At 37.6% G+C, this 14,854-nt stretch overlaps 1 protein-coding gene across 3 annotated transcripts in view; it reads right to left on the minus strand.

Annotated features, from left to right (window-relative positions):
• Nucleotides 1–14,854, minus strand: part of LOC145664624 (uncharacterized) — a 289,506-nt gene that overhangs the window by 192,088 nt on the left and 82,564 nt on the right. For all 3 annotated transcript variants that reach the window (XM_081731448.1, XM_081731447.1, XM_081731446.1), the window contains exon 3: nucleotides 4,103–4,193. In XM_081731448.1, coding sequence (XP_081587574.1) covers nucleotides 4,103–4,193 — 91 coding nt within the window. The remainder of the gene's footprint in view (nucleotides 1–4,102; nucleotides 4,194–14,854) is intronic.

Raw genomic sequence — 14,854 nt, forward strand, 5'->3', positions numbered from 1 at the left:
GGCCACACAGAAGTTGAATTCACTTGAACAATTCCAGTAGGTGATCAACTCTGCCCTATGTCATGGTGTCCCATCACCATGAATTGCATAGCGTTCCTCAACAGTTCGCCTACTTGAAAGAAAATAGCAATATATTTGGCAATACCTCGATTTGTTTCGCGCAATTGATGTGCCTATCGCAAAAACTGGGGTTATTACGAAAACTTTTCAATTGGACCCAACCCAATGGAACTTTTGTCTCCGTATTTCACCGTAGAATTGTGGTGAATCATCATCTGTCGATCCCTTCCACTCTCACTGTCGACCAATATCTGAGAACTGGAGAAATCAACTTTCGTCAGAGAATGAAACATTGTTCCAACTGTTGTGGCTCGTTGAAGAGCACATAATGCTGGCTCAGTTGTATCTCCGCACCATTTGTTGTTTCGTAAGCAGATGCTTCCTTTTGGTGACGTGTTGGTACATTGCTGCACTATGTAAATACCGTTGTACAGTTCATTCTGATCAGTCAACCTCGGTTGTGATGTCACTAAACAGATTCGAACGGCTGCGTTCTTGAACTCCAAACGACCTCACATTCCAGGTATGGAATTGGTTGCGTTTAACGCGATCTTGGGTCTATTCATGTCTTCTCATCCCGTTTAAATGATATTAACAGTTGCTAACGGCACAATAATATGAGGGGAATCAAAAAGTTCGTGCAAGCACCTAGAAGTTGACGAATTACGAACCCCTCGGGCATGCATTTTATAGTTAGGTTCTTGTATGTTAACAATGGAATTCTGGACTCGTTGAAACTTTTTTTTTTTTTTTTTTTTTTTTTTAAGGTAAATAACTGAAGGTGCGATGACTGACAAGCTTGAGGCAAGGAGCGTCATTAAGTCCCTTCATCTTCAGGGGAAATCAACAAGGCAGATCCACGACGAGATGAAATAAGTCTATGGGAAAAGAAGCCCATCCTATGAGATAGTACCCAAGTGGAAATGGCAATTCCAAACTGGACATGACCTCTAGATCTGGATTTCACTGCTGATGTCTTGATGGAGAAAGTTGAGAAGACCACAATGGAAAACAGGAGGATAACCATTGAAAGTGTTATGTCTGCAATAGGTATGAGTTACGGGCCTACCTGGAATATCATTTACAACCAGTTGCATCTTCAAGAAGTATCAGCACTGCGGGTGCCACAACTGCTCACTTCTTTTCAGAAGAAAAATCGCGTGGATGCTGCAAGACAAATGCTGGACCGGTGTGAGGTGGATAAAGAGGACTTTTTCAGCACACTAGTGACAATGGATGAAAGTTGGGTTTACCTTTACGATCCAGAAATAAAGGAAATGAGAAAACAATGGAAACGCCCCTCCTCTCCTCTCCTAAAAAGACACGAGTGCAGAAATCTGCCGCCAAGGTGATGCTTTCCGTTTTCTGAGACTGTGAAGGGGTCATCATGACAAGATTACCTACCACAGGGGCAAATTATTATTAGTACCTATTATTCTCATCTCGTAAGTTACGAGAGGAATTGAAGAAAAAATGTCGTGGATTGGTCACAAAAGGGATGCTGCTGTTGGCAGACAATGCACCAGCTCATTACGCCCATGCATCCATGATGAAGGCAGTGGAATTAGAATATGAAATATTGCCCCACCACCACTACTCATCGGACCTAGCATCCTTTCTCTTCCAAGAAATGAAGCGCCCACTCAGAGGGCGTCATTTTGACAGTTAGGATGACATCATTTCTGAAGCTGAACTGTGGACTGACAAAACTGAGTCGCTAGGCACGAAGAACTAATACTATCAAGTGTCTAAGTTCTCCAGAGTGGACTACTTCTACGTGATTGCACGAACCTTTTGATATCCCCTCGTACAGCAAGCACCTCATGGTGCACTTACTATCACATTACCAACGCCCAATTATGTGGCCTCGGGTTACTCTGTTAACGAGAGCTATGGCGACACTTGCTGTACCTATCACACTCATCGGTCGTTCTCCTTTGTTTGGCGTTCCACAAAATCCTGTTTCTGCAAGTGTTTAATTTACTTATGTCAGAATAGTGTATATATGTTTCTCATAATTAAATTTGGATCTAAGTAAAATTTTAATTTATTATTGCTATGATTATGATCTTCCTATATATTTTCGTTGCAAAGAAATTCAACGTTCTTTTACGACAATAAATTTTACACGTTATTTAATAAATATTACATTGTATTTTGCTCAGATTTTATTTCATTATGATTCCTGTTAGCTCAGATACATCGAATCATCTACGTATCTGTAAAATCTTGTTGACGATTATGTTTGCTACAAGGTAAGATGATAAATTTTTCATAGCTAATCTGTTCTACTCTTGAAACATCTTGTTTGCTTCAATAACTTCATGAATACGTTAAGATTTTTGGTGTGAAAGTTTGTTCCTAAAGCATAATTATGTGCAGGAAATGCTAAAGTAGATTTAAACTGAGTTATCAATTTGGGCCTCTATAACAATATTGGCCGATACGAAAGAAATTTGTGGTTTAAATTTCTAGCTCTTGTTAACAATAAATTGGATTCAGGAAATACCTATTGTTGAATGCATCTTGCTAAATTGTAGAACTCCCTTGTGGGTATATCGTAAGAGTATGTGCGTTTGACGTGGGAGATATGATTTCATTCCTGGTGGGAGCTTATATAAATCGGATCCTACGTTAAGCTGTATGTCCATGTCTCATACCTTTATCAATGCTCAACAGATGCTAAACTGCAAATCAACAAACCATCCAGCAAAATCGGAAATTGGATATAATAAAAACATCCACATAAAGTCATCATCCTTCTTACTGGCCATTTTTACAAGTGACCGTTGTGAAATCTCATTAATGTATTTTGAAACCCCTATTCAATAACCACGGAACGGTGGACGAAAGAACGTGTACCGTCTTAAGCGACTACTTATCGATTTCATCTATGAAAAATTGATCACAATCATCATAGACCTACATAAATAAATAAATAAATAAATAAATAAATAAATAAATAAGGAAATCTGTAATCACACTTTTCTTCCGTATGCTTGTTATCAAGTAGTGCTTCATTTCTAGGACAAGCCAACTCGTGTAAGAAGAGTTAAAACTAGATACAGACGTGTGGCATGTATGTAGCAGGGAATGACGCGTTCACTCTTATTTTTCTGTTATGTCTTGCAACAAGACGTAGAAAAGAAAAGTGGACAGTGAAATTCTGAAATTCGAATAAAATTCTCAGATCAGTGTCTCAAAATTAATTCCATTATTCAAAATATGCCTGGATACAAATGGATGTTGATGAATAAGAGCACTGAACGGCAACTGTTTATAATTACAGACAAAATCAAATATAGGGTAAAGCATATACCTAATAAGATCATAGACTTCGTAACAGAACTGGAATAAACTGAACTCAAATGTTTTAGTCTATATTGTGGATGGTTTCTAAAAATTACACTAAATTGAATCATGAGAATATTGTACTGTGTCCCCACGTGATATTAAGACTAATATTTTGCGTTCTTCCTTCTGCATCTTTCACACAGAATTTGTCTGAATAAGAAGCCTCGAACGGAATTCGAATGCCTCGCATGAGCATCTTTTTGAACCACTTCTATTCCTTTTTTATTCAATTCTAGGTCAAACACAAATAAACGCTAGAACACGTATTTATTTATTTAAATGAAAACTCCGAATACCAAATTCAATGTCTCTAACCTTAAAGGATTCCGAGATAAAGACATCTCATTGCAATATGAAAACAAAATGAAATTCTTGAATAGTGGAATACCTTTCATGTGAGTTTGACAGGGCTACTAACAATGGCAACAGAGATTGGTAAAACGGTTTAGTGAAAATGTAGTGCATTTGGATACAGAAAGTTGTTATATTTTTATTAATTATATAAATATGCGTCAAATCATAACCGTGAGTACGACTTTGTTATTGATTATAGATTCTTGTGATGTTACGACTACTTTCATTTGAAAAGGTGTTCCCTTAAAAATAATGAAGTGCGAATTGTAGTTTTGGGTATAATCAATGACGAAGAAAATATTGAGGATTAAACCGACCAAATGATGAAACTTACCAAGTTTTCTTTTGCTGGGTTGATGACAACGGAATTCTGGCCACGATGAGAGACGTGTTCTTGGGTATAAGATCTCCATCATCGTTATAAACTGAAAAGAAAAGAAAAAAAAAAAAAACAATATTATTAAAAGAATTAAATCTAACAGAATTTTAGCAAAAAGTTTCTTGCAATATGCCAATCAGCATCGTATTAATTATAGACAGAAATATTTTGGGTGGAATGCGCAATAGTTTAACGATTGAAGCTGAAGTATGAATTTAGGGATAGAGAAGATTCTTTATTCTTGTGATAGATTTTCTGCTACTCAAATGTCTCTATCCCTTCTCCTGCATCTTAAAGCTCAAGCGAATGTATCTTCTTTTTGTCAAATACCAGTAGCTTCATTACCTAATTTACAATTTTTGCCGATTAATGTCTATAAATGAAGCATATAAGTTTCTGGATGAAACAGTAATAAGAAAACATCAAGCCTACAAGATATTCAATCTACTATTCAAAATGGGATCTGAACCATTATTTTGTACTTGAGAAAAGTACTTTCACCACGAATCGAATTCCGAATCATGCAGTCCGAAAGCACGTGTGTTAGCCAAGAGTTCAATCCTGGCTAAATGATGGAGTTCTCGCTTATACAGGGAGATACCTAAATTCGATTCCCAGGCGAGTATATGGCTCGTGAAACGAGTGCAAAAACGTTAAATTATTTGTATTATCTCTCAAATTCTGATCTTTTATTTCTTCCTCTCTTTTTCTCATGTTTAAAGGCATGTTCTAGAAGTACTATATTGTTTGTTGTATATTTACTGCGTACATCTGGATCCATAACCAAATAAATGTGAAGACATGCAACGAGACAGATTTGGAATGACAGTAATTTCACTCAATAATTTAGAAACTTCATTATAAACTCTCTTAATAATAATAAATTTACAAAAAATGAAATTCCTTAAGACAGAGATCCCCATTTTGCCGTTACTTACATCAATAATGGCAATTTTTAACCCCGAAACAAGAAACACTGTTTACGCCAAGTGGTTCATATTTTTGATCTGTGTTTATTATTATTATTATTATTATTATTATTATTACTTGGGGTAATACGACATTTATTTACAACAGTGCTACATGGTTTTTGGATAGATCTATTCTACGTCTACAACTTTTATTATTTGTTTTCTAAATTCGACTCACAATTTCTCTTTTCGGGCATATGATGATGGAACGCCAAATGGACAAAAATGAACATGTCCGAAACCTGCTTTTTTAGTTTTGAACCAACTCTCCAAAACTATCAATGCTGCTCTACATTCGTATTCTATACAAAGAAGGCTATTTTACCAAGAGAATTACATAAAAATAGTTTCACTCTTCAAGGAAAAATTCGAGTGCACGAACTCCTCATGTTCACACCGACCTGTTCAGCTCAATGAGAATCGACAAACAGGTCAGCCATGACGATCAGTGTCAATACACTACGGAAATAACCCAGCAGTTAACTTCTCATGACCACTAATCCGGCAGCTGAGATCTAAACCCGAAGTTAGCGTATTAAGTTTTTCTGTTTGCATATTCTGAATGATGGACATGTGGGCTTTTCAAACTCGAGTGATGCCACCTTGGTATCCTTGGGGAACTCGGGTAGTGACGTCATCAATGGCATCATTGCAAGTGTCATTGAATACCCTACTTGACCACAGTTCCAATAATTTATCCGATTTGTATTCTGTAACTTTCTCCTGATAGATAATGAATTTACCTTTCGTTAATTGTATCCACTAACTATGTGTTCGTTTTCATTAGTTAGAAAATACTTTAAAATATAAAAATGATCTGTTCTTTTGAAGAAAATTTGCATATATGAAATTTATTTAATTCTATATCTAGCTAGAAACTTCCAATTAAGCTAGAAGCTTTTAACGTAATCTAACTCCAAATCAAGTGGTCAGCCGTGTAAAGCTAACCACATTTTTCAAATGGAAATTGAGCCTATGATCCCTGGCATTGTAAGTGAGAGCGCCAATCAACTTGAAAATATACAGGCTGTTTCAAAACAACACCGACGTTTGGGAGGTGATTCCTGACACCAAGATAAGACAAAAAGTATAGACCAATCTGGGTGCACAAATGCTTCCTTTCGGAGTTATAGACTGCCGAAAACATGTGGTACTCACGTAACAATTTTTATAGAGTAGTTGGCGAGTACTTCCAATTAAATGCCCGTAGCCAAACTCCCTCTATAAAAATTGTGGCGCGAGTATCTTAGGATTCTGAAACAGATTTTTGGATAGGGCATATACTAGTTCCTAAGTGAAGTCTTGACCCGACTACGGTAAGTCCCATAGTTTTGGAGCTATGAACCTTTAAATTTCAGTTTTTCATGTTTTCGGCAGCCTATAACTCGAAAGGAAGCATTTTTGCACCCAGGTTGGTCTATACTTTTTGTCTTATCTCGGTGTCAGGAATCACCTCTCAAACGTTGTCGGTGTTGTTTTGAAACACCCTGTATATTTCCTTTCGGGTTAATTTTATTCCATTTTTAGTATTGTAGGGAAATTTAGGAAGCATAAAGCCACATTGTAATCATTAAAGAACATTTCAGATGAAAAATGTATATATTTTAATATATGTAATTTGCCACTATATAATTTTGATGGATAGCACATACACGGAGTTTCATGGTTACAACACTTAAGTTGTAGAGAACGTAGTTCAATTTTACAACCACCCACTCTGGCGGTGTATCTACCTCAGATTGTTATGTCCTCTTTTCATCCCAACACTATCATGACAGCCTTGACGAAGGCTCAGATAATAATAAAATAAATTGGGCAAAATATTTCTGTATTTACATGTGATCATATAAAGAGTCGCATTACATATACAGTGAGCAAATCGTGTAGAATTTCAGAACGTTGTGCTGAGACTTGGAGGCATGCACCTTCTCAAGAGTTCTGTTGGTTGCATTGGTACTCTTATGGTGGACAGTGGGTTAACTGAAGTAATCTAGAATGTTTTGCAGGTGGTAGTAAAATGCTACTTGGGAAGAAAATTCATCAGTGCGTACGCGCAATGAGGATAATTGCTGAAAAATTTTGAGAGTAGTATTTGGAGAACTTATCGCAAAAAAGTAAACAACAAAGCTGAGAGCTGATGCTCTCATAAAGCCTGTATTCATTATTATGCTAACATCTTAGTGCAACAAACAATAAAAGTAACCCTAGCTGGCAAAAGACTGTAAAATCGGATGACACCGATGCTTTCCTCTTGCTTGTTCACTTCTACTTCCCGGAAAACATTTAAGCAGAAATGTTAATAGTATCACCAATGCACGGACGAACTGTCGTAAATACTGGTGCAACTGTATTGGAGCATCGGAAAATCATTCCCAATATTTTGGCAGCTCACGCTCTCAGTAGTTTGATGCTACAGCTTCGTACTTTAGTATCGATAAAGGAAAAAATGTTAAAACCATTAAGGATGGATATTCCCTGTCATTATTGGGCAACCATACAGCACCACTTTCTAGTGTTCTAGAGCAAGCTTCACAATTTGTCACAAAATGCTATGGTAAAGGAAGCTGTGGAATTACTACAGAGATACGAATAAAACTGTGGCATAAAAAATGGGGAGAAACTGTTTTCAAGTACCACAACTTTCCTCGCTTCCTCTGACAAACGAGGCTTTAAACAAGCGTCAAACATTCACAATTGCAAACATGTGTGGAAAAATGCATTGTTGTCACATCCACCCAAACTAGACCCAACTATATATGTATGGATATTACAGACACTGTTCAGAAAATTTTAGTGCCATTAACTTTGCCTGAAGGTGTACCCTTAGCACCCTCTGAGATACTAAAACTGATAAATGCTCGTGTGAAAGCGATGAACCATCCAAACTGAATCGCTGTAATTGCAGAGATTCTTCTTTACCATGTACTCTGTTTTGTATCTGTAACAATATTCGATGTTACTGTACAGTCCTACAACACGTCGTGAAGTTTCAGATGAGGATGGAAATAGTACTGATGTTGAATGTACAGTGGAATATTAATTTTTATTATTATTAAATTTAGTCTCATTCTTTGTGAAATATGTTACAAGTTCGTCAGGAAGTTTACTTGGTAAACAGGAATTAACGATTAAAAAATATAAACATGACTTCTCAGTTATCTGAAGAAAACATTTCCTTTAAATAATCCAAGGAAAATATTCAGGTTTGTTTTCATTAGATCGTACTATTTGTATCATATTTTGTAATTTAAGATACATATATACATACTACGGTAACCTACATTTTTCATGCACTGAAAGTGAATGTGTCTTATGTATATGTAAATAAAAATGTATGAGATACATTTAATAAAACTGAGATTTAAGCATTATTTATAATTTTATATACGAATATGGAAGCACAGTATGACCTTCATAATTCAACAATTTCCAATATATTCCTCAGCCTCTACTCAGCCGATTTGTTCCAAATTTTGAGGGTAGGCCTCTATGACTATCTAGTCGTGCCCCAGAAAATTTAAACAGATCGGTTGAATAGGGGTTGAAAAAGAGCCCAGAGGAAGGGATGTTGTTGTAAAAATCAACATGAGAACTTGAAACACAGATCTTCCAAAGAAAGCTGGTCTTGTTTGCTTAAAATTTCAAAGATCAAATGGATGTGGAGAAACACAAAAATTCGTCGTTAGTAATTCGTCAATATTCCGTTACTATTGCTGCTTGACTTGAAATACATATTTCCGAGGTACCGTAATTCGTCGTAAGAACAGTTAGAAGCATCGTACTTATGATATTCCAATCATTTGGCGCAGTCGTTTTTTTCGAACCGTTACATCTCAACAAGTAGCTCTGATTATGAGACAAAGAAATTATGTGCTTGAGGAGATAAATGTTCTGGAGATATTCTATATATAGTTTCGAGAACATGAATACATGGCAAGTAGATAAGGGCTATATTTTCACCTTCTGTTAAGTCACCAGAGGTAGCTCTCCTTTCCCGCTCATGAACAAATTCTTTCGTTCAATCATTGTGCAGTAGCGAGATTGGAATTATTCCTACCTACTTTAAAACATCTTCGGTTTTTTTACTCCCTCCGTTCATTTTGTTTTCTTCATCTTCCTCCAACATCATATTTCGAAGCTCTCTAAATATTTCTTCTCTGACTTCTAAATATTTCTTGAGCAATATCCAAGTCTCCGAACCATACAGTCCAGTATTCCATATATTACAGCACTTGACCAACTTCTTCCAATGTTCAGTCTGCTAGTTAGTTCTTTTTCTTTTTTCTTTCTTTCTTAGCCTCTCTGGCTACTTCAATTCCTGATCTGATCACTTCGGAGCAGTATCTGTCTCTCATCAAAAGACTTTCCAGATATTTGAACTAATCGAACTCTTCACGCTCTCTATTTTATCAATCACCTCTTGTAGCACTTCTTCGGTTCTGGCTATAATAGTCATATCATCCGCATACTTAACCTTATTAATGATCTGCCCTCCAATTGAAACTCCAACTTTTATTAATGATTTCTTCATTAAGCATTCATTGTACTCGTTGAATAACTGGCGTGATATACTTCATTCTTGTCTGACTTCACTTCTAATCTCCATACTATTGGTTTCTCCTTGTTTCAACCGCAACTTCACTCTTTGTCCTGTGTATAGCGTTACGAATAAGTCGACGATCTTTCGAGTTGACCCCGATTTCTTTACGTATTTTCAGTTGGTCCAATTGACCCAGTCGAGATCTTTTTGTCCGTAGATGAAGCACAAACATCCCTCTTCCCTTACATCAAGAACTCACTCATAATTCTCATATTCAACCCAATAGCATCTACTGTTTTTTCCTTTCTGGAATCCACATTGGTCTTCCTCCAACACCTCTTTTTATCTTACATTTCAGCCGACTATTCAGTATGCGTGCAGTAATCTTTTCAGTGGGAAACAGGGCTAACTGTTCGGTGATCACTGAATTTTTTCGCCTGCTTTTTCTTAAGTAACAACCATTACTACATGTGGCCACTCTCCACTAAGGTACAAGTTAAAAAGTGAAATCAGTATTTTCACTGCATCCTCTCTTAATTCCTTGCGCAAATCCCCTGTATGCCGTCGTCTTCAGTGCCATTTCTCCTTCGCCTGTCTTACTAATACACTTTTCAATATATTGGGTTCTATTTCTTCATCCTCCTCCTCTTCCTCTGCTTCAATTGTAATATCTCTTGAGTAGTTCTTCTGGTCATATAGGTCCAATATGTATTTATCCTAGATCCTAAGGATCCCTTGATGGTCAGTGACTATGATAACATGTTGATCTTCGATTCCAAACGTATGTATACTTCGCCCCCTCTTCCAATTCCTCTGCTTTCTAATACATCAGATCGCATCTCTTCCACGCCACTGAGGTTCCATTATTTCTTCACGTATCTCTTCCATGTACTTCCCTCTGGCACTGTTAGTTTCTCTTCTCAATTCATTATTCAGCCTTCTGTATTCCTTGATGTCCATCTTTTCACCCTTTTGTGTTTCTCCACCTTCTTAAGCGTTGCTTTCGTTATTCACTGTTTTCTCGGTACCCTTTTCATCTTGCCAATCTAGTATAAGAATCTACTTAATTTTTCCCCAGTTTTCTTCCACGTTGCTTACCCTATCGTCTATTGCACAGAATTTTACTTCTATCTTTTCTTTCGCATTACTGTCCATACTTAGTCGTTCTCAACTCTATCTTGAACTTCTCCCATTTGTTTCGACCAGTCAGAATTACACTTCCACCATTAGGAAGGCAGTTTGTGATGCGAATCAATGTCCATTCCTGGTAGTGTCTTAACGTCCTGTACTCTATTCGTGAAATGTTTGACAAGAATGTAATCGATCTGATAACGTTTTCTTGTCTTTTGGACTTTTTCAAGTGTATAGCTTGTTTTTTTTTTTTTTTTCTATTCTTAAACCACGTATTCGACACCACCATATGTTGCTTACCTGTAAGCACCTGGCACCATGCGTTTCTTCTGCCTAGTCCAAATGATCCCAGAACATTACTCGCAGATCCCTCTCCCAGCATACTCTTAAAGTCTCCCGTTAATCTGGCGTTGAACTCACCTCTCCCCTCCTGAAGCAATGTTATTAGTCTCGTCATATATTACTTCTGCGTCATTGTTATCATGGTCGGTTGTTGGCATTATACACGGTGAGAATTTTATAAGTTATAGTTGTGTGCATGACTGCTGCAGAGAATTTAACGGATATACACGACGAGAGCGAACAAGGGTGAAAAATGGCAGACTACCTTACTGAATGCATGAATCATGTGGTTCATGAAAGTAGTAGATTACGATTCCTGAACTGTCTGCTGAATTCTCTGAAATTTCAAGAACAGCGCTTGAAGAAACCGAATTACACTGTGCGTTTTTCGATTGCACTCAATGTTTTCAAGGTCGCTACTTCCATAACGAGTGAACAACAGAATTTGTCTATCGATGTGTGAGGCAGACTATTCCAAATGAGCAGTACTGTCTTGTTCCCGTTTCATCATCTCACGTAGTTCACCTTTCGTGCCTTTGCAGAAGTTTAAAAGGAAAAGAACAGCCCTCGTAGTTATTATACAGGGTTGGGTAGCTATTCCGATTAACTCACGTTTTAAAAACAAAATTAATCTCATTGAAGAGATTTTAACAGCACATACTCTTACACTATCCACATAATCCCTTATACCGAATTATTCGGCTAATTTTATCTGGATTAACTGAGGGAGAGGGAGAGAGAGAGAGAGAGAGGGAGAGAGAAAGAAAGAAAATACAGAAAAACGTTTATAAGTGCTCTGCCGATCGTTCTTTGGGCTCTTAATGTATGTACATCCAGTGAATGTAGTTCATCTGATACCTTCTATATGAAGTGTATGGAATGACAGTTAATGCCTCCACTGATTTCATAAAGTGGAAACTTATTTGCAGGAAGGTGATTTACCTTCAGCTTTCTACGTAATCATTTCCAATTTCGATACATAACCTTGCTCCTTGTAGGTCACTAGATATTGGACCTATATGACAATTTTCAGTTTTCTCATCGTGGCTATCTTGAAGGCTTACACATTCTCGAACATATCCTTTAGATCGAGTTTCAACTTCAGGAAAAGTCAGTAGTCCGCCGAAGCTAAATCTCGCGAGTACGATGGATGGTCAATGATAGTGATATGCTTTCTTAGCTTGAAAGCGCCTGTTACAGTTATGTAAGGAGTACGGGTTATGTCGTGAACATACCAATTGCAGAGCTGATCAATTGTGGTCTGATAACGAGAAATCGCTTAATGACCCCTACGTACACATTGCCATTGATGATCTTGCCTTCCGAATCCAATTCGTGGTGAATGAGACCCTTGCATCGAAAAAGGCAACCAATGAAGACCTGACTCGCAACTTCTGCATGCGAACTTCGATTGGTTTTGACTTCTAAGAACTATGCTGTTTGAGCCAAACAAATATGCTTGTTCTAGGCAATGTGTTATGCCCGGAAGCACTCTGTACCAACTTGTGCGTTTCTGTGATTAATTTTCCCAGTTTTCACAAAACATGATTGCAGCTATCTGACATCAAGCTGAAAACACGACCAAGTTACTGTGCAGCAAGCAGCGCCAATGGACGAAAGATGTTGAAAATTCGTAGTAATATGTTTCAACTCTTCAACTCGATGGAGCAGCATTATCGACTCGGTCGTGCTGCCGTCTAGCGTGGTTTATCCTGAAGCCAATAGTTTTTTTTTTCTAACAGTTGTCAGTGCTAGTTTCTTTGTGCTAATTAAAATTCAAAATATAGGGTAGGTCCCTGCGCCTACTGATTTACTGCCAGATTACAAACCATAAACGAAAAACAAGATATACGCAATACTATACGCATCTCTGTTTAGATTTCCACATAATCATATCTCTTGAGAATCCCTGTCCCATAGTACCAGTAGTTTCTCGATGTCCGCTGCGTAGAATACGGCCGGCTGATCACGGAACCAGCGACAAACAATGTTCTGCGCTTCAGTCTCTTTAGTCTCTTTTGTGAACCTCTGTTCCGCCAGAACTTCTTCAATGGATTAAAAAGAAAGCAATGACTAGGGACAAGGTTTGGTCTGTATGGAGGTTGCTCCATAACCTCTTATCCATCTAAAGTAAGGATTGACGATTTTTTTTTTTTTTTTTTTTTTTTTAAATCGTAATGTGAGGTTCTGTATTGTCATGGATCGCTCGTTGTCCTGGCCACTTTCTCGTCCATTTTCAAACACCATGAATCACCACTGAACACTTCGTATTCCTAAACACTTGTCCCTATACACTGGCTATATTTGGATATCTGTGGATCTGTGTTCTTTCTACCATAGAAAAACTAATAGCATTTCGCTGCTCACATGGCAAGGACATCCTGAACACTCTGGCCATCTTTGGCAACTAGTAGCAGCGTCGTGTGACAGAAGACATCGACAAATACACTGAGTCCGTTCAAACAAAAGCCTACCATATCGCTCATATATATCGATTGTGTATTAAAATGTATTACACGCAACAAACAAACAAAAAAAACCTAGGTGCAAAGATTTTCTGATTTTCCTTGTACTAACGTTAGTACAGTGTACACCATATGTGAAGAAAGGATGTTGTGCTTTTCATTAATAGGCACGAGACTAACCAAGAAAGCTACTTATCTTTAAACTACTAACAACGAAATTGTACAAAATGTGACCTTATCGAGTCTAACGAACATTACTAACTATGTGCTACTGTCCATAAAAATGGATGAAAGCACAGTTCCTACTGGAAAATTTGCTTAACCAAGAGTTGTAAAAACGAGGTTTTTTAACGTCTCGTGCTAAATAGAATAAAAGCCCATACCCTCAATTTTTACCATATATTATTTTAGGCTCTATATGACTTTTTTAGGAGGAGTATGTCAAAAAGGGTCGATTTCTTTTAAATCAAGAAATGATAGAAGAAATTTATTGTAAAATCTTGGCTATTTTTCTACGTAGTTACCAATAACCTCCAGACATTTCTAATAGAGTGTCATAAGCTTCCGTATATCCTGTGTAAAAATCTGCCGCCCGCGAGTGCAATCAGCCCAGAACTGATATCTTGAGCACTTCACTGTTGTTGAAACGCTTAGATGCAAGGTCGGGGCTATACGAGGGATGACAATAATTCCCATCGAAATCTTTGAATGGTCTCAACAGTACGAGCTGCTGCGTGTGGGCGGGCGTTGTCATCAATCAGAAGAATTCCAGAGCGTAACATTCCTCTCTGCCGATTTTGGATGACACATCGCAGATTATTCAGTGCTTAGCAACACACGTCTGCTATAATTGTTCGTCCTGGTTCCAAGAATTACACGAGAATCTCACCCATTGGTCCCAAAACACGGCTGCGATGATTTTGTAAACTGATGGTGTTTGATTGATTTCTTCGCTTTACAAGAACCAGAGTGATGTCACTGCATTGACCGATGCTTCGACTCCTTAGTGACGTATGATATTCAGGTTCCATCCTTCGTCACTATATGAGAAAAGAACTTTCTCCAAACGGGCCAAAAAAAATCACTTGTAGCTGTCATTCTTTGTGAGCGTCAGCCACAATTTTCAGTACCCATCTTGCACACAGTTTGTGATAATCTTCCAGCGTGTCACAGTCACAATTCGATGCAGTTTTCGCAGAGACTTCTGGAAACTCATTGGTGAGCCGGCGATTGGATCGCAATTTCTTGCTAAAGTGTT

The sequence above is a fragment of the Thermobia domestica genome, chromosome 11 (genome assembly GCF_964235325.1).
Source record: "Thermobia domestica chromosome 11, izTheDome1.hap1.1, whole genome shotgun sequence".
Classification (NCBI taxonomy): Eukaryota; Metazoa; Arthropoda; class Insecta; order Zygentoma; family Lepismatidae; genus Thermobia; species Thermobia domestica.